General features: G+C 42.1%; 1 protein-coding gene across 4 annotated transcripts; it reads right to left on the reverse strand.

Moving 5' to 3' along the window:
• Positions 1 to 2,415: 2,415 nt before the first annotated feature.
• Positions 2,416 to 26,288, reverse strand: sh3tc2 (SH3 domain and tetratricopeptide repeats 2). 4 transcript variants are annotated; one of them, XM_034214967.1, is made up of 23 exons: positions 25,888 to 26,288; positions 17,554 to 17,671; positions 16,442 to 16,540; positions 15,197 to 15,322; positions 13,320 to 13,447; positions 13,031 to 13,136; positions 12,729 to 12,872; positions 11,744 to 11,945; positions 11,068 to 11,141; positions 9,959 to 10,154; positions 9,584 to 9,720; positions 8,805 to 8,855; positions 8,393 to 8,697; positions 7,862 to 8,056; positions 6,869 to 7,729; positions 6,564 to 6,784; positions 6,306 to 6,472; positions 5,582 to 5,759; positions 5,330 to 5,480; positions 4,900 to 5,022; positions 4,625 to 4,775; positions 4,175 to 4,371; positions 2,416 to 3,672 (listed from the first exon to the last, which is right to left on the reverse strand). In XM_034214967.1, the coding sequence occupies exons 2-23, from the start codon at positions 17,576 to 17,578 to the stop codon at positions 2,887 to 2,889; spliced, it is 4,623 nt and encodes a 1,540-aa protein (XP_034070858.1). In that variant the 5' UTR covers positions 17,579 to 17,671; positions 25,888 to 26,288; the 3' UTR covers positions 2,416 to 2,886. The 4 variants fall into 4 exon arrangements, with proteins under 4 accessions (XP_034070858.1, XP_034070856.1, XP_034070855.1 ...); XM_034214965.1 differs by lacking the exon at positions 17,554 to 17,671; XM_034214964.1 differs by lacking the exons at positions 17,554 to 17,671; positions 25,888 to 26,288 and adding an exon at positions 17,672 to 19,348.
• Positions 26,289 to 27,195: the final 907 nt, after the last annotated feature.

Below are 27,195 nucleotides of genomic sequence, written 5' to 3' on the forward strand. Positions count from 1 at the left end.
TTAGCATATTCAGCCCGGTTGTTGGCCCGGTAAGAACCTCGATTTTGGAGGGCCAGAACAAAGGTGAAAAAGTAGCCCTGAGCCGGAACTACCCCTAGTGGAAAAGCAAAATAAAACGGGCCAGGTTTGACACAGCACGCTTAAACCATGCTGCGCGCTGCAGTGGAAATGCGCCATAACACACCCAACATTCACCCTTCCCTTTACAAGAATGTGGTGAGGACCATTCAGGTGGCAGTTTTCTGAGTGTGTCAAATAATGATGGTATAAATATATACAAAATACCCTATCTACAACCAGAGTTTGATTAGTCTGTTCTAAGCTACAATGGACTCCATAGAAGAGGACTCACTCACTTTAGATAAAAAGGGCTAATTTTAAGGTAACAAAACACAATGTTTCTTAGTTTCAGGTGATTAAGTAAAACAAACATATCTGCTAAAAGATGTCCCAAAATACTACACACTGGCGCTTTTTAAATACTAAAACATATTCCTAGATGTTCTTGGGACTAGGCACCCTTCAGATTCCAAGTAGTGCTGTTTTTTTAAACGTGTTGTCTCTTAATCTGAGAAGGTCATCTCGGACAAAGGTGCGTTGACGCTCCTCTTGTTTCAGAAGGAAATCATTAAAGACGGTAATACATGATGAAACAATTCCCAGTGTCACTTGCCTCATGAGCCGTAATAATATACTACCTTGTCAAAAGCTTTGTAAACCAAGTAAAAACAATTATTTACTGTTTTAAAAGCTTCACCATCTCATATGTCAAATAAAAGAGTACAAAATGTACAATCTATGCATTTCGTTTTTTAAATAACTTTAGTAGACAGTTTTTGGGTCACATAAACGATACATTTGATGTTTTTTCTGCTCTTGGTATTAATCCTCTTCTGTATTGGCATTTAATGAAGTGAAGAGCAGAACACTTGTTAAGCAAAAGTCCTGAGAGATCATTTGAAAGTAACCCTGGGAATACTTAAAAAGGAAGAACAATTCAGTGCTTGTCTTGGCACAATGGGAAGTGTTTAGAACTTGGGCTAAACTCATGCCTGTGGGGGGAAGGAAGAAGCCCTGCATCTGTATTCAGCCTGCAGGCCATGCATACAAACATTCCTTCCTTTGGCTCGCTGCTTTACAACAACCTAATCCTTAGCCGTTTCTCTTTGTCTGGCCTTGCCTAAACTCTCACTTTACGTTCTTTATTTTCTCTGACATTTTCTATTGTGCCAGTTCCTTAATAAAATCTAGGCTCATTAATATCCACTTACTGCAATTGAAAGAAAATAGGAATAGGCACAGCATCATTTTAACCAGTGTGGTGCAATTCAGGCACAAGCTGCAGCACTATATGTTCTAACCAGATCTATGGATATGAGTCTGTTTTTCGAAGCCTTTCTTCTAATCTTGTCACAGGAAATGTTTTTTTTAAATAAATCCACACCTCTTCCGTACAACTGGAATATTTTTGCATATATTGACGTCATGATTGCAACAATTGACAAACATATCTTGTAAGTGGAATAAAGCCCAAAGTGTGACGCAGAGGAAAATTTCCATGATGCTCAGCTTGGATTGCTGCCATTGCCAGTCAGATGACAGAAATCTCTTTCTCTCCTTCCCGTCTCTCACCTGTTGAACATGTTGGCAGTAGTTTTTGCAACACAGTCTGCAGCTTCTGTAGGAATTGTCTTTCACTGCCTACCTCTGGCCAAACTGAGGAAAAACACCGTCCTGATGGCTTTTTCCAGTAAATCACAAAATCAACAGGATAGCTCTCTCTTGTGGTGCTATTATGACATGGCACTATTTTCAAAAGTAATTAACTGCTCCTGCTCTGACTCATTGAATACACATAAGAAGGAAAAAAAAGCTTTTTTACGAGTGTTATGGCTCCAGTGGCACATGGCTGTGTTATTCTGCCGAGCTTGTACTGGGAAGATAGTGTAGTACCTGTGTATGATGTGTGTGTGTGTGCGAAACAATTCTGTGCTGTACTGACGCTGCAAACAGTTCATTGGTACAGTGGCCGACAGGTGCAAACACGTTACAACGGCCCAAAACATTTAAATTAGGAGAAACACGTTGCAGTTTTTAAAAAAACGATGCAAATAAAAAAACATCTTCACCATCTTGCCAACACATGTGCAGCGGTCAAGGTGTGTTTAGGGTTTTTACATTTTTCCGGCTGATTTTGGAACATGTGCTTGGAAAAAATATATACTGTGTTTAAGTATTTAAAGTTCTGTAATGTTATAAAGTTATGTTATACTTTGGTTTCAAGGACAGTCATTTCAGAATAGACAAGTTTCTTCAACGAAAAAGGGACCAATTATTTGGGAATCAGAAACCGTGGTGTAAACAAATTGGGTTTTCCCTATAGACTGCATAAAAAAGGATTCCCTAAATCCCATAGCTTTTTTCTGAATAGTATTTATTGTGTGTTGTGATTTATTCATGTGCTTTGCCTCATGTTGTTGTGCTTTGCTCCTTAAAGCCACCGTATGTCTGCCATATTTGATGCAACAAAAGCCCAGATAAACATGCAGCAAACAAAACATCACTCTTTGTTTCAGTCATATCTTCCAGAGATACAAAATCATACATTTAGAAAACGTATATTACAAGCACAATAATAACCACAGAATATATTTTACAAAAGGCACATGCTTTAGAGTCACTGAATGTCTGAACACTTAACAGTAATCACATCATCTTTCCTACAATAAGTGCCATGTGACTGGAACGTTGCAGTCATGCTGGTCAAGAGAAATGTGACCAGACGGAGGAAATATCAGTAAAGAACATTAAGTGACTGTGTGCAGACATCATCTCAGTCAGTCCCACACTTATATCTCTGTGCAGTCATACATGCTTACATCTTTATCAGTCAGTATCACACCAATTATCCTCAACACTGACATATTTTTCTGCATGCACATCTGTTTCCTTAGCGGTTGTGTTTTTTTCATTCTGAATATCAGAATCTGTGTTTTGTGCGTTTATGTGTGTTGTGATGTCACTTGTTGGATCTTCAGGTGTTTGGCTAGGCATGAAGTGATCAGTATCAAAGTCCCTCTCGTCTGTTTGATTCCTGTTAGTTTGTAAAGTGTCAGTGGAGCTGCTGGAGTCTGAGATCTGCTCCTTTGCTGTATCAAAGGACTCCGTAAGAATACTGTCACTGTACGACTGACTGCCGATGGTTTCTGTCTCAGACCCGAAGGCATTCATTAAAAGGCTTCCCGAATCAATGCTGTGTTCTATTTTCCCATTAGTGTCTGAACATCTATCCTCTGTGTCTCCATGGATTGTACAAGTTCTTGGAAAGGAGTTATCTTCACATTTTTCCGGTGTAGACATGATAATGCTGTTTCTCTTCACAGAACTTTCTGTACGTTCCTTATCAGCATTGGCCTCTTCTTCGTTCTGTCTACCAGACTGCGTCTCTGCATCCTCCATGTTTTTCTCAGCAGCGCCGTCCTCTCCTGCCAGAACTCTCTTCAGACTCTGTGCTCTGTCTCTGTAAACTTGGCACAGCTGAGCGTCGGGCATGTGGTTGCAGTGGATCTCGGCCAGCTTCATGTACACCACATACAGAGCCTCGGGGTTAGCTTGGTCCTCCAGCGCCGCCGCCAGAGCCAACTGGAAGTAGCCCACCGCGTCAAAAGAATCCTGGAGAGGTACATAGGTCAGATGTAATCCAAATTAACATCATCTGTTTAAGTTAAAGTTAAGAACAGTGTTTTCATATTTTGTTTGTTGATCAAAGACTGATTGTTATAGATTAGTTTGTCTGGAAAGGGCGTGAAACATGGAGAAGTACAGAGAAAAAGTCTTAAAACATTATTACATTTGTATGTTATCGTTTTCTATTAAAAAATAAAGAATACGATTTTAGAAATTGAAAATTAAACGTATTTGTTAAAGATGTAATATTATATTATAATATTCATCATTCAATTTCAATAACTTAAACTGCAAATGAAATGTTTAACTTAAGTACGTTTATTTTAGTTTTACTTTAAATATTTGAAAATAAATATGATATACCATTTCTGAGTCATTGTAGATTTAAATTGTTCTGTTGTATCTATAAATCTAAGCAGATTTCAGAAACATAATGTGGATATTTGCTCATGCATTGCAAACACAGAAATATAACTGTCTCCTGTACCTTCAGTTTGTGTAGTGTCAGATTGCCAAGTCTGCAGTAAATATTTGTAAAGTAGCGAGCCTCCTTAGGGTCCTGCATGACGGGCGGACAGAAGGACAGGGACTTGAGGTAGTAGTTTTCTGCCATCTCATACTGCTGCAGGCTGTAGTAGACTGTAGCCAGCCGGTGGTAGGCTGTCCTCTCATGCAGATGCACACCTGAGGAAAAACATATATGGTGTCTGTTAGGAAAGTAGTTCAAAAGCTACACCATGGTTATTGAAGCAGGCTGAAGAATCTTTCCTTCTGACAACACTCATGAGGACAGATTCTACTATAGGCCATACTTTTTATATTACCATATTTTATTCAATATGCTCTTTAGATATATTTGTATTGTATTTGTTTTTATTATTTTCTCCTTTTTAAAGTGTGCTATATAAATCAAATTTATTATTATTATACTCTGTACCTGTTTTGCTGGCGACCTCCACAGCCAGCGTAGCGTACTGCAGAGCCTCCTCCTGCTCGCCCTGGTTCATTAACAGCTCTGTGAGTTTACTCAACAAACGGAACTCTGAGTGGATGTCCTTAATGCTGCGTGCAAAGGGCAGGCCGCCATCCTGAAACCAAACCATTTGTTAGATGAGTTCAGCGCCGGCCAAGACTTGAAATATAATTTTGTAGAATAGAAATAAACTCAAACGGAAAGACTGCATCATGACATTGCGTTTTATTTGTTCCTACCCTGTAGAAAGGCAGTGAAGCCAATCTGTTCCTGGTGCCTTTAAAGTAGACGTCTCCTGCCTCCTCGTAGATGCTCATGGCAAAGTGATAATCATTCATCCTCAGGGCTGTCTTCACTGCTGCCTATGAGAGTAGAAGGTGAAACTAAGCTCTGTGTAATGTAAAGATTGTTAAGGAAGTTAAACATTTTTATTCAGAAGCCCTGATAAGCAAGTGGAAAAAATAACTTTCTGGGGAACCATTTTCTTAGTCTGATCCAAACCGTTTTCTCATCTTTGTTTCAAAAAAGCATTACAACAGCAAACACTTAGAGATATTGTCCAGACAATTTTTTAGACTCAGATAAAACCAGAAATCTTATTTCTGACTTGCCTCTCAGATCTTCTGTACATTTTTAAAATGATCTCCACCATATATGTCTCCTCCTCACCTGCAGGTACATATCAGCGAGCTCGTCCTCGTGGATGAGATAATAGATGCGTCCCACCTGCAGCCAGGTCTCTGACTCTTCCTCTCTCTTGCCCAAATCAATAGAAATCCTCAGGCTCTGCTTGGTGCAGTCCAGGGATTTACGTGATGATCTGAAAACCAGAATTAAGACTGTTTTAGCCAACAACCAAACATACTATGGAAAAGATAGGTTGACGATAAGATTGTATGGTAAAGGGAGGCACACACTCACCTTTCAGTGTTGAGGGAGAGGTAGAGGCTGCTGAGGATTTCCAGATACTCCCCCTCTAGTCTCTTTTCCTTCAGCTCTCTGGAGACCAACACACAGTGCTCATAGTAGACGATACTCTGGCCGTACAGCAGCATGTCAGCGTACAGCCGACTCAGCACCTTGGCCACCACCATCTGACCTATGAGAGAACACAACAAAGAATTTAAAACAAACTCATGGCTGATATGAATAGTGAATTTATATTATCACAAGAAATGGCAAGATTCTATAAACAAAGTATTGCCATTGCATAATTTGTCCACCAGGGGATAGAAAAGCTTCAATTGTAAAAGTATTTACTGTATACGAAAGACAGTTAGCTTAGCTAACTTATCTTAGCAAAACGTCTGGAAACAAGGAGTCATTGTGTTTTTGATAGCTTAGATTGAGCTTCCGGGAGTCACTGCCATGTTTCTACAGTAGTCCAGAAGTGACAAACCAAACACTGCTATGGAAAGGGCCTGTCGCATATTTAAATTAAGTAAACCGCTACATCCTAGCTCATAAAGGGAGTGCTGAGCGGAGGGGTATCCTTTTGGTTTCATCTTCACCGCTAGATGCCACTAAATCCTACATACTGGTTATTACATTTTTGGATGTTTTAAATATACAAAATACATTACATTATTGGTAATCTTTAGAGAGACTGGCTAGCAGACATATTTATGTGTTAACTTTTACTCACTGTGTACGTTTCTGGCATGAAGTGCAATTAGTAGCCCCATTTCATAACACGCCCTGCTGTCCTGACTCTTCTTCCTGTCTCTGTAGCTCCGCCCCAGCCAAAGGTAGGTCTGAACATGCTCCTCGTCTGTGGGGCTTTCCCAAAGCTCCAGAAAAAGACGCAAGGATCTGGAAATACAATCACCATAACAATAAATACCTCTCTGTAAGCTCTTACCAGTGTTGAGTTCCCAGGAAGACGTAAACAATGATATCTGACCTGACCAAGAAGCGTTCCGCCACCAAAGATGCCCCTACATCCAGTGCCAGGCAGCCCAGGTTGGCCAGTGCCAGCGCCTGGTTCCTCTGGTTTCCACTTTCTCTTGAGATGACCAATGCAGAGTAGAGATGCCAGCCTGCCTCTGGGATGCGATCCTGCCGCCTCAGACACAAAGCCAAGAGGTTGTGGATCACTCCTTGCTGCGTGGGACTGTCTGTACCCTACAGAGATAACACACAGAAGAAGAGGTTAAACCCTTCTACAAAAGCTGATGCACATTAATCCATGTGGACAGTTTGCTGTACCTGGAGGGATGTGAGCAGGGGCTGTAGGACATTCTGGGCCTTCTCAGCCTGGCCCGTCAACACCAACAACCACCCAAGCATCACGGAGGCTTCAAAGCCCTCCTCCTCATTGATGTGACCTCCTGTCTCCACAGCTTGTTGAGCACAGCGCACCGCTTTATCAAGAGCATCATACTGCTGGTAAACTGTGGCCAAGCCCTGACACAGGTCCCTCTGGGTCTTCAGGTCCTCCCCTTGCTCAGAAATAATCAGGGCCTGCTGGAGGTAAATCACAATCTGCGCAGGGAGCAGGGAAGTCCCCTCCTTCCAGCAAGGGTTCAGGCGAACAGAGTTCCTGATAAACAACTCAATCCTCTGGAAAGCATCGCCAAGGGAGTGGTCTTGTCTTGAGTCCAGGCTCAGGGAAGCCAGCGCTAAGTAAGGCATGTATTTACGATTATAGAGCCAACTCAAGAGCCAGTTGAGGTCCAAAGGCGCTATAGGACGACCCTCTGTGGTAGAAAGAGTCACAGAGAGAAACTGGAGTCGCTCAACGAAGGGAAGGGCATCGTCAGTCTTCCTGAGAAATAGGAAGAGGCTAGAGAGGAGGTAGCAAACGCGAGCCTCCAGGTGTTTGTCCCCCATCACCACTGATCTCCTCAAGAGCAGGTGAAGAAGTTCTGCTTCGTCCGTAGAGGTGAAGGTGTGGCAGGGGAGACAGAGGAGCAGGGCACTGGCCTTCTCCAGAGTCTGGGGCAGTTTGTCAGTCATATGCTGCTTCAGGTAGACAGAGGTGAGGTTGGTGAAGAGTGCGATAAGGAACGGTGTGTCTGAGAAACTGTCCACTCGAACACTGAGAGCCTCCTCGTAGTACACACGGGCCTGAAGCGAGGAACAAACATGAATGTAAGAGCTTTATTCAGACAGATTCATTGAGGTTTGAGGAGTCCTCAGCAAGTAAAATGACAGCATACACTTTTAACCTTTCAGTAATAGGAGACATGAAGAACCCACCTGGGAGAACTTCAGCTTCCTGGCACAGAGTCTTCCCAGGAGAAAGCATGCCCGTCGATGTGCCCAGTGCAAGCCCAACCTCTTGGCACACTCCCTGACACTCTCTAGGTAACCCGGTAGTTCGTCCTCAGTCTTACCACTAAAGGTCACCCAAAGGAAGGAATACTGCAGGTCGTACAGAGGCAGGAAGTCCTCCTGCAATAAATAACAAGCAAGGAATTACAAAGAGTAAATCATGCTGTATGTTTTTGGTAAAAGAGTTCAAGGGAAAGACACAAAGGACACAATAAACTCATAGTGTAAAATACTGTAACAGATCAACTGATGCTGGAGGAACATCATAATACCATGGGCTTAAAACAACTGCAAAGTCATGAGGTGCACAACATCAACAAGTCTCTCAGTGTCTCAAATCCAAACCAAAAATAAAACCAGTATTAAACTAAAAGCCTAGACATGTTTGCTTCCATGAAATCAAGATGTCAAGAAAATGAGAGCCTCTGTGAGGATTGGGATTTTGACTCTACAAACCTGGAAGTGTTCGTGGTTGAGCAGGGTCAATGTGGGGTCACTGAACTCAGAGTCCTCCCCCTCCCAGCTGTTCTCCTCCACGAAGAGAGGCGGGTCTTCCCTGTACTCGTCCAGTTCTCTGAACGTGTCGACCAGAGTGAAGGACAGGCGCTCCCCCTCTCGTGGCAGAGGATTGTGGGACTGATAGATGGACAGACGAGGGGAGGAGTGGGAGAGGGAGGCGCGAGGAGAGGATTGGTACGGGGGCGTTCCTCCACTTTTCTCTGACATTACGCTCTGACGGGCGCCCGCAGAAACCTTATGATCTTTGAAGAAAACAAGACAAGAAATACATTTAAAAAATGTCCAAGTCTTCTTAGTGCATTCGGCTTTAAAAGCTAGTAATTTTCTCATCAATACTTTAAGACATTACCATGTTTTGGTCGGTTCCTAATGTACGTGAAGTCCGTTTCATCCAGTTTGTCTGAAGGTAAATCAATTTAAGCATCAATTTTTCAGTCAGGATAGAGAATACCAGAATAAATCGCTGACAGTTACTTAAAAATAAAAAGGAAACAGCAGCTTCAATAACAACATACTGTAACCAAATATGCAGCAGCTGGGGTATTCAGGTCTTTTAATTGAGTACATGCATACATTTAATGTATGTAAGTATAATTAGGAAAATTAAGTTAATAAAGAACTAAAAGTAATAAAGGCAGAAAAATATCCCATGCGACTGTAATACATGATATCATTAGTTTTTTTTATAATTTATGCATTTGTGTAAAACCACGATGTTGTAGTTGGTTTAGGTGGAGCTAATTTATGAATGATTAATTCATTATTATTTTTCATCATTAATCAATTGACTGTGTTTTCTAAACATTCAAAAAGTTATGAGAAAGGACATCAGGCTGAGAACAACACCTTCCCAAAAAACGCAAAGCAAAGAATCCTTTTAATCCCTTTAAAAACAACCCACACTTAACAAAAGATTTTCAAAATATTGATTTGTAAAGTAACTTAAGCTGTCAGATAAATGTAGTCAAGTAAAGGTAGAAAGAACATTTAAATAACATAAAATACAAATTAAGTACCGGACTTGAGTAACTCCACTAACTGACTTTTCTACACTTAACATGACACTTAATTGGTGGCACTACCCCTCCCTTAACCCCCGTTGCTCCTTTACCCCCGTTGTTCCTTTACCTAGCCTGTACACAGAGCTGATGTCAGTGGAGAAGAGTCTTTCCAGCAGGCTGCTGTCCCCCGGCTCAGAGCTGCAGGGCTTAACCTGAGCCAGACGGGCCCGCTCCTCCTCCGTCAGAAAGACCAACCGTCTGTCTCTATGCGAGGGAAACAAAGGCAGCATTATCACTTCTGCTGTCTCCTCCGCAGACTCACCCCACCCACCCCGTCTGACTGCAGATACACTAAATAGGATTTCATAAAAGATCAGCACAAGGCTGTAAACAACAGGCAACTAATATGGAGTCCAGATAACAGAGCTTTGAAGTTTTAACCAAAACATCATCAGACCAGTTAGGTCAAACCATGTATTATACAACTACATAACATTCTTACAGTGGTTTGGAGACCAGAGGCTTCACATGGGCCTTGTGTACGAAGCCGGTGTGACCTGTGGACGTGTGTGTCGCTATGAACACGGCCAGGCCTCGGACCAACAGACCCTGGATCTCCACAATGTCCCCCTGACTCAGCTGAAGCTCGTCCATGCCCACCGGACTGTAGTCGACTATCGCTTCACAGGAGCCTGTCACTGAGGTATTTGATGAGGAAAAGGTTAGTACAAGCAGAAGTTATGAGAGTTTCAGGGTCAATATGTCAGAACATTGCAATATGACAATTCATCAGTCATTTCATTTTTGTTTTGTTTTATTTCCTGCTCAAGACTTGACTAGATATTAAACGATTAAGTAAAAATGCCTTTCACAGGTTGAAGCTACCGGTATATGTTTAAGCATATTAATATTGATTCACTGTAACCGTGCACTGCTGTGTGTTCCAGTAAATAGAAGGTAGTACAGTTTGATATTATCCGTTGTATTTGTATACAGTAAAACAGCTGACTTCCCAAACACAATAATGTAGAGAAGTTACGCTTTCCTTTCAGACTAGTCACAAAGTATTCCATTATAACATTATAATGCATGCAGACACCTAAAGGTGTCCATGAATGAGTCTGACTTTGGGTAAGTACTGCAATCCTTCAAAAACAATCACTACTACAACTCTAGTTGCAACCTTTACATAATTCTGTCTTTAAAGTATGGTCAACATGTTCCCAAACTGTTGTCTATTGACACAACCAGCATTCATTTGGAGACATGATTCTATATGTCAAATTAAGGTCAAATATTGATCCCTGGTTAGCTCTGATTTTGTCTCCAAAACCTATGATGGAAATATATTTCCCCAAATGCTCCTCTATGTTCATCAGCTTGTGCCAATCTTTGTTTCTCTCGCTGTTTGGTGCTGAGAAAGTAGTGTACTATGAGTTTTCAAAGCTTTTGAAATAAAAACAGCTGCGTCTGACAACAACATTATGAAAGTGGCTTTTAGCAAATTAATCTCAGCTTCCAACGGTCAGAAGAGGAGTTGGTTTTAACTGGGTTCAGTGTACCGCACATTCTGTAGAATGTGTGAACATTTCGTAAGATAAATATTTGTACCTATAGAATGTTCAAATAGTTCCTTTTCTGCTGGCGAGTATCCAGCGTTGCCAGGGTACTTCCTCAGGAACCACCTGACCAAACAGGAAGTATAGTTTAACAAAACTATGTCAACTTATGTGGAAATAGTTTTAACATCTGTATATTGCTGCTCTGTTCATTCAGCCCACACGGTATACAACAGAACGTGTTAAAGGAATACTTCATCCACAATATGACCATTTGTAAATACATTATTTAAGAATTAAATTATTGTTGAAAACTTTGTTTCACATACCTCAACAGTGAACAAAGGGAGAAAATAAACATCCTTTTATATACTCTTACACAACTCGTGAGGTATGATCAAAGTATCTTTTGTCAAGGTAACTACTTCCCTAAAACATGCATTTTTCCTCACATTTTTCAATTTGAAATAAAATGTCTTACTCTACAACTGTGGTTTATAGTTTAACTGTAGTTGAATGTATCTACTTAAATTATATTTTCTTAGTTTATTTTTTGCCGATGAGGAACATAAGAAATATGTTTTTTTCACAAATTGACCGGGTGAAAACTTGATCTACAAATGATCATTTGGTGGATGAAGCCTTCTTTTAATCACACAATTGCTTTCAGTGAAAATCAAGGAATTAGTAACTGACGCGGCACATTTCAGGAGCACAGAGAGACTCACTGATAGAAGGGGTAAGGCAGTGGTTGCATGGAGTTGACCGGCACCAGACCGTGGTTTCCTGTGGAGAGCTTTGTGCCCTCCCACATGTTGTCCTGCCCCGTGTCCCTCACCATCAGCAAGTCATTCTTATTGAACGCCAGCTGCTCTTCGTCATCCTCATCCATATCAGTTCTTGTAAAAAGCGCCTTTGCAAAGAAGGAACCTGCACAGAGTAGACTGAATCAGCCTCCCACATTAACACAGACAAATAAGCATGTCTGAATCATATCAAGTGTCAGTGTTTTTGATAGAAGCCACATCACACTTAAGTGAAACATCAGCAAAAGTGCTACAGCTTGTAGCAAATGATGGATGTTTTGTGTACTCCTATTAAGTTAATGTAATTCTCATCACTTTTTGCAAGCTCTGCAGTTTTATTCCATGGAGCTTTTTGCCTCTGGGAAATGTCCGGAAGAAGGCAGTGACGTTTACCAGCCCGGAGGAAATCAATTCTTAAAGGTAAGTATTACAAAGGTTATGCATTTGCAGAACACTCGTTTTATAAGTGCATAAGCAAATTGCAAAAATTCAATTCAGTTTTCATTTACTTCACTAGTACAACCCGATATATCAAATACAAATCATTATAACTTTGACTTGTAATTAGAATTACTTTATGTTTGAGGACATTGGCTTTTTTAATGACAATAAGCTGTCCATTGCCATAATTAGTCCAAAGTCATTTGCAGCAGTATACTCCTGAATATCTCGTGGTGTTAATTGGGATCAGTGAAGAAGGATTACAACAAATGGGATCAAATGGCAGATATAATTAACCACTATATAATTACAGTGATCATTTTTAAGTCACTTCAGAAAATGAGTTTCAGATAGAAGAAAATCTCACATTTACATTCTGAAATTGTAAGGAAACATTAGCCTTTTCACTCTTTTTGTCAATAATAAAAGTGCTCAAAATGAAGTACAGTAGCAGAAGATGACTGACCCTCCTGGAGTAACAGTCCCAGGTAGAGTGTGGCCAGATGTTCCTCGTCCACAGTCACATTGATCTGCAGGTCACTGAGCAGCTCTGGGTCCAGCCAGAAGGACTGATCACACAGGAAGTTCTCCAAGCAGCGAGCAACATAACCTGGGAGAGAGTAAATCAGACCCAAACTAATACTCCCTTTGCTAATATCACTTTATCCTCAACAACAGAAATGTATTTAATGATGATAATAACAATAACAATTTGTTGGTGATGTGACAGTCAATGAAGCACTTCAACTGTCATTTCAAAGTTTTTACCTAAGGCTAGGTACGTTGAAAACTTCCAGATTTCCTCCACAGTCTTGAAAGTGAGTACGAAGCTGTCCTTCTCAGCATGGACAGACACCAGCCGTGCAGACAAGTCCTGCAGGAACAAAGCATCATGTTTCACTAACAGTAGAGCCATCAATTTCCATTCCAAGCACAATACATAAACATATCATATTGCATTTGAGGGGTTCTTATATCACAATGCACCTTTGTATCCGTTATGATTTCAGAAGGATTAAGTAGTACAGTAATGTCTGCATCCGCAGCTCAGACTCACTTTAAAGAGCTGGATCACATCCTGGCTGTTGCTCTCCACCACTCGGAGTCGGGTGCGCAGCGCCTCCTGTAGGGCCTGGTCCGGATCCATGCTGGAGCGCCTCCTCCCAGTGAACAGCAGTTCAATTTCTACACAAAACAAAAGAAGATTGCTGTGATCAATCACTCTTAGATAGATTATTTTCACTAGTGGAAACATACAGAATACAAACAAATCCAATGCAAATAGGCTCAGATGAAAAATTAGCTCAGCGGGAAGATTTACCATCCATTGTCACTGTGACGCTGACCGTTGAGCGGCCCGACCAAGCAAGGAGGCAGAGGCAGAGAATTCAAATATAACTCGGTGTGGGCATTTATTCATCGCTGTGGTACAGGATAGTACAGCCTCAATATTGCTGCCCAGGTGAACACAGTCACCAGCCACAAGGATCTCACCAACACTACCAGCCTCTCAAACAGACAGGGTAACAGACCCTAAATACACCACATTCTAATCAGCACAACAAGACACAGGTGAGGGGGGAGGAGACAACACAGGACACCAGGTGCACACGATCATCAGCCACAGACATCAACTGTACTGTGCAATCACGCTAATAAAGTGCAATATTACCCGGCCTGAAGCCATCAGTCCATAGTGACGAAGTTACCTTCATCACATTTCCTTCCCCCTCTCCCCAGGAAGCACAGTGTCTCTACAGTCTTGGCTTCGGGACAACCAGTCAGCCACCCGGTTTCAACGCCGCCTCCTCCGCCACCTCCAGCGGGGCCAGTGAAGCCGCCGTCAACCATGTCGTGATGCCACCCACGACTCCTCGTGGGTCCGGGTCCGCCTCCTCGGCCTGCAAACGCCGCTCCTCCTGCTTGTCTCACGTCTCCCGCTGCCTCAACAGCCGTGGCCCCCCGGTCCGTTCCAGGCACAGCCACCCCCAGCCGCGGTTCCTCTCTTTGGTCCCTCCTCTTTCCTCTCGCAATCCTCACCTCCTTACTTGGTCAAATCCCACTTCTGACACCAATTGTGATGCTGACCGTTGAGCGGCCCGACCAAGCAAGGAGGCAGAGGCAGAGAATTCAAATATAACTCGGTGTGGGCATTTATTCATCGCTGTGGTACAGGATAGTACAGCCTCAATATTGCTGCCCAGGTGAACACAGTCACCAGCCACAAGGATCTCACCAACACTACCAGCCTCTCAAACAGACAGGGCAACAGACCCTAAATACACCCCATTCTAATCAGCACAACAAGACACAGGTGAGGGGGGAGGAGACAACACAGGACACCAGGTGCACACAATCATCAGCCACAGACATCAACTGTACTGTGCAATCACGCTAATAGAGTGCAATATTACCCGGCCTGAAGCCATCAGTCCATAGTGACGAAGTTACCTTCGTCACAGTCACCCAGAAATAAACAAATAATGTGTGTGTATTCCTTTTTGCTAATTCATCAAACTTGCACAAGTCAGTTGTATTTCTCTGTCACTGAGTAAAAGGGAAATTCATCTGAAGAGAGACAAAACTTTCAAGACTTCATTAAAGATTTTACACAAGTGCTCGTATTTCAGCAAGATGCTCAGTGAGCATGTTTGTCCCAGGAGGAATAACAAAGCTATTAGGCTTCATACTGGACTCTCAGTGTGTCCATTTAAATCCATTTGAGAGGAAGAACCTAGGGAAATGTGATGGATGGAGCCAAACTGCTGATAGGGTAAAACATTAGTATGGAGATGTGCTTTATCTCTTTAATGCAGGGGAAATGCTTCTGTGTATGTAAGATAATTGGTTTAGCCTGGCTAATGTAAAAGCTAGTTTTTCAATACAAACACAATGCAGGCTATGGCCTATGGCGAAAAGCATCTATAAATGTACCTGAGGAGAATTTCTCTCCGAGTGACACAGTACTTCCTCTGAAGAATGCCTCTTTCTTCTTCCAGTAGCTGTCAGGCTCCCCTGCGCCTTCACCTGACTCCACCATTGGACCGTCCTCCTTCTCACCTGCACAGGTCAAAACAAAAAAAATGTCAGGAGAAAAGCTTAGATTGTCATTTTTCTTATTCAACCTTCAAAGGAGAGCATCTATGTCCTTCTTTTATGCACCTTAAACTCAATCCAGTGTTGGTTAAGCCTGTTTATCCAAAACAGCATTTTGGATTTTGGTTGTTTACGTGTGTTGAATGTAGAAACAATTTTATCAAAAGGGTCATCACAAGTGCTGTTCAAAGTGTACAATGCAAGTCCTAGACTGTCATGGAGAGATTACATGGAAATGTTACCAGATGACACATCTTAAGTAGTCTTAAGTAAGGTACAGAACATATGTAACAATCACACTCATTTGAACCCAAATCATTTTCCTAACTGCAACCAATCAGTTTTGTTTACCACTTCAACCTTGCGTGTAGGTGAGGTTTGCGCCATAGAAAGCAATATAATGGTAGTGATAATAACTGATAACGGTCATTTAATGAGCTGATAACATCCAAACTTCCAATCAATGTTTAGTTTCTAAGTGGAAAGAGTCAGCAGCCTGAGAGCCTGAGAAGCCCGGAGCGTACGTTAAGGTACAAGTCAGTGAAGAACTTTGATCATACGTTCAACTAATTAATGGATGATAAGGACAAGTTAGCTGTCATTCTACAGTACCCAGAGAGGCAGAACTACACGTGCCAGAGATGTTTACATTACTTTTAACTGACTATGTCAACTCTTTTTCTTTTGGCTACCTCAATCACTATCCACTCCTTTTTCACTTGTTACTATTAATCCACAACTATAGGCTTTCTGATTTAACTATTCATCCCTTAGATTTATAATATAACTATAAAGTACCCCCACCACTGACTTTATGTAAGCTGTATGTCTTTAGACATTAACATGATCTTAATAGTTTTGAAACCTATAAATATCAACCAGATGGATGCGTATAATAGCTGGGCATTGAATTATAGTGCTGACGAGCTTCCCCTGGTTTGTTCCATTGTGAGGGGAGGATGTCCCAAACACTTCCTCAGTTTGTGACCGCAGACAGCAGCTTTAATGAACCTCATGACAAGTGTTGACTTTGTAGTAATCGTTTTTCATATTTGATTGATATGTTTGTTTTACAATGTCTACCTTGAGTCATGATGTCATTTCCTGAGAAGTGTACATGTGCTTCTCCAAGAGTATATGGTGGTTCCCTCCAAAGAGCATCCAGCTCAGCAGGAGAGATGTCTGTAAAAAGGGAAACAAATCAGTACATGAACCTGTGGAAAAACACGTGTAGTCCCCTTCACTTCCTTTTACTATCAAATACTTCACTGATTTTCAAAGCAGTTTAAATATTATCTAAAGGCATCTTAAAGTAAGAGTTTGTTTATATTTTGTATAATAAACATATTTCCTTTCTTGCAACAAAATAGATGACAACCTCAATACCAGTCTCCCGTTGGTATTATTTGTAAGTAGCTGGACACAGCAGTTGGTAAATTAGCTTAGCATAAATACTGAAACGACAGCTAGCCAAACTCTGTCCAAAAGTTCAAATTGGCAGAACTTCTTAGGCTCACAACATGGTAAACTATGAAAACAAAATGTCCCTTTTTATACAGGTGCTAGAAGCAGCCTAGACTCCAAGACAATAACTGCTCCTGTATGGGCCGTCAAAAAAGCCCCCATAAATAAGCTGTAGATGGGCTTTTATTGCTTATCTGCAATATTTGAAATCGAAAACGCCAAGAACAAGCCATTGGTTAGTGTGAGGAGTTATCAGGGTTTTGGGGTTGGGCGGGGGTACAATGATGTTGAACAAACACAGGACCATCACAGACACACAACTGCTCTAATATAAAAAAACCTCCAGGCTCAGCCAGCTGCCCCGCTCCTGACACCTCCAACAGTCACATGTTGTCAGACATACAGTCACAGACCATAATAAGGAACACATTGTTAACCAAAGGGTAACAAGGTAAGTAATCATTTTGATTAAGATGACATTTTTGCACATGCTTTGTCAGTGCATAAAACACAGCAGGACAGTATTATATTGATACAAAGCATTCACAACTGGACAATGGGGAGTACAACTTAGCAACACAATGCAACATGACATTAAGCCAAAGAGGACAACAGCCTATTCTTCACCATCCTACGACACAGAGCACAGTTAGCACCCACAGGACTGCTTGAGGCGACACAAGCACAGTCATGCTGCTACAGGACAGAAACACACACCATGCCCTTGTTACCTTCTTGGCTAGGTGTGTTACCCATGTTGTTTCTAAGAGCTATATGCTCCTGGCTATCTGAATGTAGAAGTCATGACGGTACAGTGGTAGCGCAGACAGAGAGCGGGCTGGGACAGACCTGTGAAGGAGGAGAGGCAGACTTTGATGAACGGTCCACAGCAAGAGGAGTGGAGCAGCGGTCTGCAGCAACAAGACGCCATCTGGCCCAGGAGCCAGCAGCAGCTCCCAGAGATCAATGCCATCCCATCAGTCCCCCCCCAGCTTCTTCTACAACAACAACTCGCTCTCTTCCTCTCAGTTGGACAAGCCCCGTTTCCCTTCCTATTCCTGTATTGCCTTTCCTGTGCTGCTCACTCTGTCTTTCCACAAGTTTACTGGATGTCCCACTGCAACTCTTATCTCCTCTTCTTCTCTATGTGTCTGCTTTCTCTTTCTAATCCCTCTGTCTCTTGCTGTCTCCATCTCCCTCCTCCCACAGCGTCCCTCTCTCTCTCTTCAGTAGCTGCCCAGTCAGTCAGTGAATGCACAAAGCACTCTCTGCGATTGGTATGAGTGTGTGTGTTAGTGTGTGGGGTAGTGGGGACAGGCCTTAGTGAGAGTCTGTTGTGTGTTCCCTATGTGGAAATATGCACAGAATGCGTTGCACAAAGACAATGTGTGTGTGAGAGTGTATCGCTGAGCCACTGTAAGGCAATGCCACACAGGGACAGGCAGCAAGGTCACATAGAGGAGGGGGAGAGGGGGAAAGTAGCCTGGTGGCAACGATCGAGGATCAGTTTATCCACAGTTCAACACAACTCAGCTCTCTGCCATCACACGGGTAACAGATTAGATGACAGCATCGACCTACACCGTAAGGTCACCATGAGGAAGAGGATGGATCTAATATTGGATGGTGAGCGATTCCATGAAGGTTTAAAGTGTTCAATACTTCGTTATGATGTACAAAACTACAACATGTGGTGCCATGAGAAGTTCACAATGGTTGACTTCATGTGGCCTTTGCTATTGGAGAAGGAAATAGCCTATAATGCAGCACTTCAAAGTGTGAATTAAACTGATCAAGTTCTCCAGGCCACACATTGTGCAGAAAGGGGACTCCAGTTTGATGAAAGTAAACTAACCAAATTGGTCACTCAGTAATTCTCTACCACAATGTGTTCACTCAGTCGGAAATGAAAAGCCCAGATAGTGCCAGATTTAAAAGCTATTTTATGTGTTGTGTTCCTGACCTGGGTGCGTCAAAAGGATATGTTTAACAATCTGTAGCAGCCAACTGGAACACAATTCCCCTTTCTATTTGGTGAAGATCTCAATAGGACACAAAGAAAGAGCTGAAAGTCAAATATGCATTCGATACAAGTTGATAGGTAATATATCAATATCCTATTTGTACTGAGAATACTATGAGCTTACTGATGAATACGAGTTGGATCAAATCTGAAGATAATACTCAAATTCTACTCTCATATAGTGCCTTTAATTTAGAACATTTTGATTAAAACTAGGCTTATACAACACAGCCTAGCCTAGCCCATAATGTCTATGTCGGAATATTATTGTATGGAAATGTATGGCTACAGGAAATTGTTGTTGGTGGAGGGAATTTCCCTCTTTCTTTATTGTAGACTGTAGAGCACATCCCTGCTTGCTGCCCTGCAAACTGATTTTAAAGCTTTATTAATTTATGTGTTAAAGGAAATGGAATTTTCCTTTATGAGTGACTTAAGACATTAACGGCCCGTCCACACAGCGGCGTGCGTTGAAGCTTCCAACGCTTCTGCCCATTCACTTTGAATGGGGTGACGTCACTTTTAGCCGAACTGCATTTTGGGAAGCGACGTGGAGCGTTGCTGGCGTAGCTGGGGTCAAAAGTTGAGCAATGTTCAACTTTTGACGCCTCGACGGAGGCGTCAGCCAATGAAATCCCGTTTATGCAAATCTGCCAGTACAAGCACTAGCCAATCAAAACGCGTGTAAGCTGGGAGAGACTACGCAGGTCATTTCCTCATATTCAAAAAAATGGAGGGAAAATTCATTATAGCGGTAGTGAATCACCCGGTGCTGTATGATCAGTCTCTGTTGATCTACCGCGATACAAACCGGAGGAACCAGGCATGGAGGGAGGTGGCAGAGACAGTGGGTGAATCTGGTAGGTTTTCGCCTGTTTGGGGATTTTATATCCAGTTTACTTCGTTTTAACATTGCTATTGCTTTGTATGTCGGGGGCAGGAGATTCATGTGATTGGTTGTTGGTCGCGTTGCTCGCAAAAAATCCCCAAGCTTCAGATACGCCCACCTCCAAGCGTCAACGCACGCTGCTGTGTGGACGCTCCGTAACGGCCCGTCCACACGGCGGCGTGCGTTGAAGCTTCAACGCTTCTGCCCGTTCACTTTGAATGGGGTGACGTCACGCTTTGCCGAACTGCATTGTGTTTCCGTCGCTTCGCTTTGCTCGCGTTGCTCGCTTCAAAAGTTGAGCAATGTTCAACTTTTGAAGCTCCGACGGAAGCTTCAGCCAATCAAATCATATGCCAGTACAAGCTCAAGCCCAGGGGTGGCCAACCCGCGGCTCTCGAGCCGCATGCGGCTCTTTGCCTAGTTTCATGCGGCTCTTCAGTTCATATCGAATTGTATATGTGTGAGTTTGGGGGAGAGACACTGACTCCTGACTAGTGTTGCACGGTGTACCGATACTTGAAAGGTACCGCGATACCCTGCCGTTAAAAACGTTACTATTCCTCCGTTTCATTAGTATCGGTACTTTAAGAATGACGGGGGAAAGTACTCTGGTGAGAAAGCGCCGTTTAATAAGAGCCGTGTGTGTTCAGCGCTCTGCTTCCATTCCCTGCACTGCAGCCGTGCCTGCAGTCCCGCCCCTCTCAAGCACGCTCTAAGTCCCTCCCCTCTCTCATGCACGCGCTAGCTGCCAGAGTATGTGAGAAAACGAGAAGCATGGCTGCAAGTGGGAGTGCAACTGCCGCTGCGCCTCGGCTTGTTGACAAAAAAGACGCCAGAAGCGAAATTTGGAAGTATTTTAGCTATATCTCTGACAGTGAGGGCAAGCCACGGACACCACGAGGCCCGTCTGTAAGAAATGTATTAATTTGATTTAATACGAATTATTGTCATTTGTTTTATTTATTGTTGTCATTGTTTAAAAGTTTGTGTTATGGTTATGGTTCTGGTGTGAAATAAAGCACAATAATTACATTTAAGACTGTTTCCCTTTTTTTAAGAAAAGTATCGAAAAATAATCGGAATCGCAATTCTTGACTTGGTATCGAAAACAAAATGTTGGTATCGTGACAACACTAGCTAGCTACTCCTGACAGTTAAACATGATATTTAGTAGGTCTGTTAAGTATTGAATGCTGATAATTCTGACGTAATTTGGCCGGTCAAAGTTGTTTGGGCTCGGATAAAATCGCTCCGTTACTTTCGTCCCGTGTTACTTTCGTCCCGGCTCTCCCTACGTGTGTATGTGTGGTGTCAGGAGTCAGTATGAGAGGATGACAGCGCGTCTAATTTTGATGTGGCCCAAGAGCCAATCACAATAATACCTGTGATGCAGTGAACCAATCACCTTTGAGGGGGGGGAAACCTATCGTTGATTAAACACTATCCAGTGTTTCCCCTACCATTGTCTTGGAGGGGCGCTGCTTCCCGCCAACGGAGCCCCGCGCCTCCCCTGGAATTCAAGGTGTTTAAAAAATATATATAATTATTTTTTTTTTTTAATATATACATAGCACCAAATTGCAAATAATCTATAACTACTGTCACTTTTCACATTGAACATGTGCTCTTTTATTAAATAAACTAAACGCTTTCATTTTAAGTTGTGAGTTTAGTGTTTTTGACCCTAAGAAACACTGATGCATTAATCAATACCAATAATCCACAGCTCCTCTCTCTGCTCCAGAGGATTTAAAAAATATATATCCCAATGCCACAAAAATGCATCAGTGACGTGGTTGAAATCTTGTCTCCAGAAAACAAAAAACTGAAACAAGCGGTATCAGTGACTGTGTGTTTGATGTGGCTCTTTGCAGTAAAATAGAAAAAAATTGGCTCTTAACCTCTGACTGGTTGGCCACCCCTGCTCTAGCCAATTAAACCGCATGCTTGTGTGTCTGGGGCGGGAGATTCATGTGATTGGTTGTTGGTCGAGTTTCAGACACGCCCGCCGACAAGCTTTAACGCACGCCGCCGTGTGGACGCCGCGTAACTCATGTGTATCTGAAAGCAGTGACAGGACATTTCCATGGGAAGTTAAAGGTGGGGTAGGTCATTTTGGAGAAACCAGCTTGAGTGCGCTAGAACAGATGGAAGGCTGACAGGCCGGTTGGCCATCCAGTTATTTTAGCCGGGCCAGCTAACATGATGGTTGTGCTTTTTCCAGTAGCCTACTACGGCTTCCACAGATGACATTTTTTAATGGATTTTTTTTCAAAGCACTTAAGATATTCATTGCTACCGGGATCTTAAGAGCATTCCGTGGAATATTACAAAAAGTGTATCTCGAGCCGGTTTCTCAAACTTACCTACCCCACCTTTAAGCTGGGGAATTTTGGAAATATTCCATATTTGAAATAATATTATAAATAATATTTGACCTATCATGCAAAATGCACTTTTGTACGTCCTTTATACATGAATATGTGTCCCCGGTGTTCCAGGGAACTCACCAAGTCTCAGAAAACACAACCCTCTCTATTTTCCTCCATACCCAAATCTCTAAAAAAGGGGCTGCAACGGATCTGATACAGACTGATCCAGATTTGAACACTGTCCTGACGTCAGTAAAGTGGCGCTACGGCTATTGGTCAATTCTGCACCTATCAGGGGAATGAGAGGTTGGGCCACGGCCGGCCATTGCTGCTCGAAAGCGCGACGCTGTAGTACATATGCCAGGCCTGTAAGTGGCGCTGTAGTCTGCCACAAAAGCAGCGAAGAAGACTTCCCTTGCATGGTTGCCATGGTTGCCCTTCTGTTTATTCTCCGCTGTGGCTCTTTTTCTCCCTCCCCGAGGCAAGCGTTTGCGCCTCCTGCTTTAAAACAAATGAATAATGACTCTATATAATCATATGTAAGGGATAATGTGCAGCGACACGGTCATTATGGGGAAAAGAACACCGACAGGCCGATCAGGAGCCCGACGCGAAGCGGAGGGATCTAGATCGGCATGAAGGTGTTATTACATGGCCACATTCTCGACAAAGTAACGACATGACTCCCAATATTAATTGAAATGCTTTTATGGATTTAGAAAATGATTGTATTGATTTAAAAAATAGTTGTATTGATTTAAATTGACATGCATCCGCTAAGAAAAATAGTCCGTTGTTACTGTTTGAACTAACCTAGCAACGGCAGGAACTGCTTCGATAGTGTTTTTGAGGAGCTTTTTGATTACAGATTTGAAAACATCGTTGCTTGCTTTAAAAGTAACACAATTCATTATGTCAAACCTTGGAAAGTATCTAGATATCCCTGCCCTAATGCCAAAGTAACTGGCAACTGAATATGTGTCGCCGTTTGACGTCTATGTCTGGACCGCTGCGTAAAAAGGAGGGTTTCTGCCCCATTACTTCTATAATAATAAAACACGGTGGACGGAGATCTCTTTTTCTCCCCCTCTTCTCCATGCTGCAGCCTAGCAGTTGATCTCAAAGCACGCTCCCCTCTCCTGCAGGGGGGCGTGGTCAGCTGCAGCTCACAGAATCAGCCCCCTGCAAAAACAGCGCTGGAAAGAGCAAATGGAGCGAAATGAGGCATGGCTAAAATGCAGGATCTTTTTGGTATTTTGAAAAAAAAACTATATTTATATACTTTATATAGGTATGGCCCTACAATATATTGTTCAAATATAGCATGATAGGTGTCCTTTAAGTTTTCCGCACTCTCGTGGGAATAAGAATAAAGTGGTCCTTGGTATGAACAAGTTTGAGAAACACTACTAGATGAATACATTTGTATGTGATATTTGCAATTTAAAAATTAAATACATATATTACCCCATAATATCATCAACACTTACTTCACTTTGTGTAGTCCACAGACTCAAATGTGTGGCTTTATTTGTCTTGTGCTTTGGGCTCAAAAGTGTGATCCAGTCTTCTAGAAATCATCTGTGCATGTGATGGAGGGATGCACAGTGCCTGTAGGGGGTGTGGTCTCAATAGCCAGTAAGCAGTGTGCTATGTGCATGTGATTGAGGAATGGCAAGTGTACTTGAATGGCATCCGTTTGTTTTAGTCAACATTATGCTAACATATACTTCCCCAACTATATTTAAGTTCCCTATGAAGAGCCAACCTTCAATTTAGAAAATTCCCAGTTTATTCCCATACATTCTCGTTTATTCCCATGGAAAGTTTCCATCTTTGAAAATTCCCTGAATTTTGCAACCCTAATGGTGACACTGACCAAACACTTTAAATGTATACGCTAGCAATTTAGTCTAATCTATAAAGATAGGAGGTTTAGAAATAATGCTTAAAGAAAGAAACATTGCCCGGGATGTTCTAAGGCTCCTTATATGATTCACCCCCCAAAACTCAGGATTCATATATTTCCCAATTGAACCAAGAGGATGACACCCTTGTCTGATACCAGCCTCTTCATCTTGTTTACGTAGCGGCTGACTGGACGTGATTTAATCTGTGTGTGTGTATCTTGTGAGGCAGAAAGCTGTAAACAGGCTAAAGGCGTGTCAGGGCATATCCTGAGACTCTTTAGACTCCCCTGCTTGTTTATTTTAGAGCAACAGATTCTGTCTAATCTAATAAACGCACAGCGCTCAAGGCCGATATGTGCGGTCACATGGTCAACCTTTGTTTGCACTACATGCTGCACAAGGGGCAGCGGTTGTTCCCAATGTCATCCAGTTTAAAACATACAGAGATTGTGAGTAAAAACAATGCAATGCCGGTGATGCTGTGTATGCAATAAGTCTCAACTCCCTCTTCACGAAACACCTGTTAATAACGCTTCCTGTCAGCTGGAAGGTCAAAGAGTTCCTCTTCTGAATGACTACACACTGTGGTAAAGTCTTAGCGAGTTGATGATTGAAGTTGATACACAAAAAAAGTATGTATAGCCTGTAATGAAAAGCCCAATAATGACATAATACATATTAGCTTATCAGGGTTCCAATGGTTTAAAGCAGGTTAGAATTATAACTTTTAACAGTTTTTAATGCAAACTGGAATTAATTTTACGACACATTTTACACACTTTTCTTACCCCTTTTTGGATCCGAGTGAATTCAAGAGACATTTTCTTTAAATAGATTTTAACAGTTATTTTGAGATTTTAAAGTCCTACTTCTCATATCTTATAATTCCTTAATATTCCCAAACCTTTTATACATATAAATGCCTAGTTGTGTTTTTTTCATCTCTTAATTATAATAATTATAATTATTGTTATTATTATTATTTGTATTATTATTAATATTAACAGTATTATTATTAGTATTGGTATTATTTGTATTAGTATTAATATTATTAAGACTTTTATTACATATTATTGTATACAATTTTTCTATATTGCAATTTTATTTAATTGTATTGTTGTTATATAAAGCACATATTTTTTTACATACTTATTTCTATTAATTTGCTTTTTTTTCTAATTATTTTATTCCTCTTGCAATTCTCTTTGGAGCAACTGTAACGTGACTTAATTTCCCCCTGGAAATCTGAGCAGACTCCATACAGTCTGAAACACAGCAAAAGCCTGGAGTGCAGTTGTGACACTCGCGAGTCCATGACAATAGCATTCAACCTAATAAGAAACACATGGTGTCAGCAGTGTCTGACTGTTCAAACACATGCCAAGCAGGGGTTGTGTGAGGTGTTTGGGACTTTGTATGTGTACTAGGTTTCGTAGATTTAGGATATGTGGTACAGTACATGAGTTAGCATGGAGTAATATGAGACAGGGGTTATGGACTCTAAGTTTAGACTAGCCCCCTGTTAGCTCCCTCACATGCCTGTGTGTCTAGGACAGAGCTCACTGCAGGGAGATTCCCACACTGTTGCATAGCAGTATTTGTACAACACTGAAGGAATCATTGTGGAAGTATAATGAAAGAATGAAAACAGATAGACTTCATAAATAACATTCACATTCATTAGGAAGCCACTAACAGAATCAATCACTAGTTTGGCAACTCTACTGTCCATCATATACTCTGACTGACAACAACTTTATGGTTATGTGACTAAGTACAAAGTACAGCAGTGTTAAACCTGCGAAACAGAAGACAGTTTAGACACGGTAAGCCTTAGAAAGCAGACACAAGTAGAAAAAAACAGCACTTACCTCTGTGTTGCTGCCAGCTCTCCCCTCTCAATTCATTCCTCATGTGCGTTACAGAATGTGTGTGAATCTCTCTGTATGTGTGTGTGTGGTTTCACCGTTTAACTGGTGAACTGCATCTCATGACAGCTGCCAACGGTGCTGTCATTCTCCGCTGTCAGCCCAAAAACACATATGAGTAGAAGCCAAAAAAAGATAGTAAGAGCGTGTGAGTGTGTGTGTGTGTGTGTGTGTGTGTGTGTGTGTGTGTGTTAGAATGTGTTATCCCAGACGGCATGTAACAATGACTGAGGAAGTTTTGCTGGTAACTCCTCCCATGATTTATTTGGGACAAGGGCATAGCCTCCCCTTTCTCTCTCTCTTTTTCTCACAAAACCCATTCCACACACACACACACACACACACACACACACACACACACACACACACACACACACACACACACACACACACACACACACACACACACACACACACACACACACACACACACACACACACACACACACACACACACACACACACACACACACACACACACACACACACACACACACACACACACACAGGGATAACCAAACTACTGGGGAAATTGACAAGTAATACAAAAGCTCTACAGGTCCTGCTCTATGTACAGATGTACTGCTTTGCTCGCTTAATGATCCTCTTTATCATACAGAAATCACTCCTTTACTTCACTGACACTCTTAAGCCGCTCCACCTTACCGTGTTAGACACCCACTGTCAACCAGACACTCTCACACACACACGCACTAAAAGACAATAGGGAGGCTGTGAGTGTGTGCCACTCCCTCAGGAGGGTGAGCGTTTGAGAGAGACAAGCGAGGAATAATCCCTGTCATCTCCCTCCGATCCTGGAGAGTCGTCGGGGGAAAAAGTCAAAAAGCCTAAGGAGACTTACTTAACCAGGAAATATAGGTCAGGTTATTGTATTTGTATCTATTGTCAGAGCTTAATAACCCTTGCTATAATGTGACACTACTTCCCATTTAGAATCACAACATTTCCTCATTCTACAACACCCAGTCGCACCAGTTTTCTTGACGCACCTGCAGCCAGAATTTGACAGGAGCAGATTAAACCCACAAACAATCAGCTGGTTAGTCTCATTGTGGTGTCCATACCTGTTAAATCGCTCATCTTCATTCCAGAGGTGCAGAGATTTCACTGCCCTGCCCTAAGAGCCCTAACAGCATTCCACTGTAAAGCCTAAACATTTGAAGTATTTCCCCTTATGTGCAACAGCCACCTCTCCCTATTGACACTGTTCACGTTCACGTTCTAGGTCAA

This window comes from Gymnodraco acuticeps, unplaced genomic scaffold (genome assembly GCF_902827175.1).
Source record: "Gymnodraco acuticeps unplaced genomic scaffold, fGymAcu1.1, whole genome shotgun sequence".
In the NCBI taxonomy this organism is placed as follows: domain Eukaryota; kingdom Metazoa; phylum Chordata; class Actinopteri; order Perciformes; family Bathydraconidae; genus Gymnodraco; species Gymnodraco acuticeps.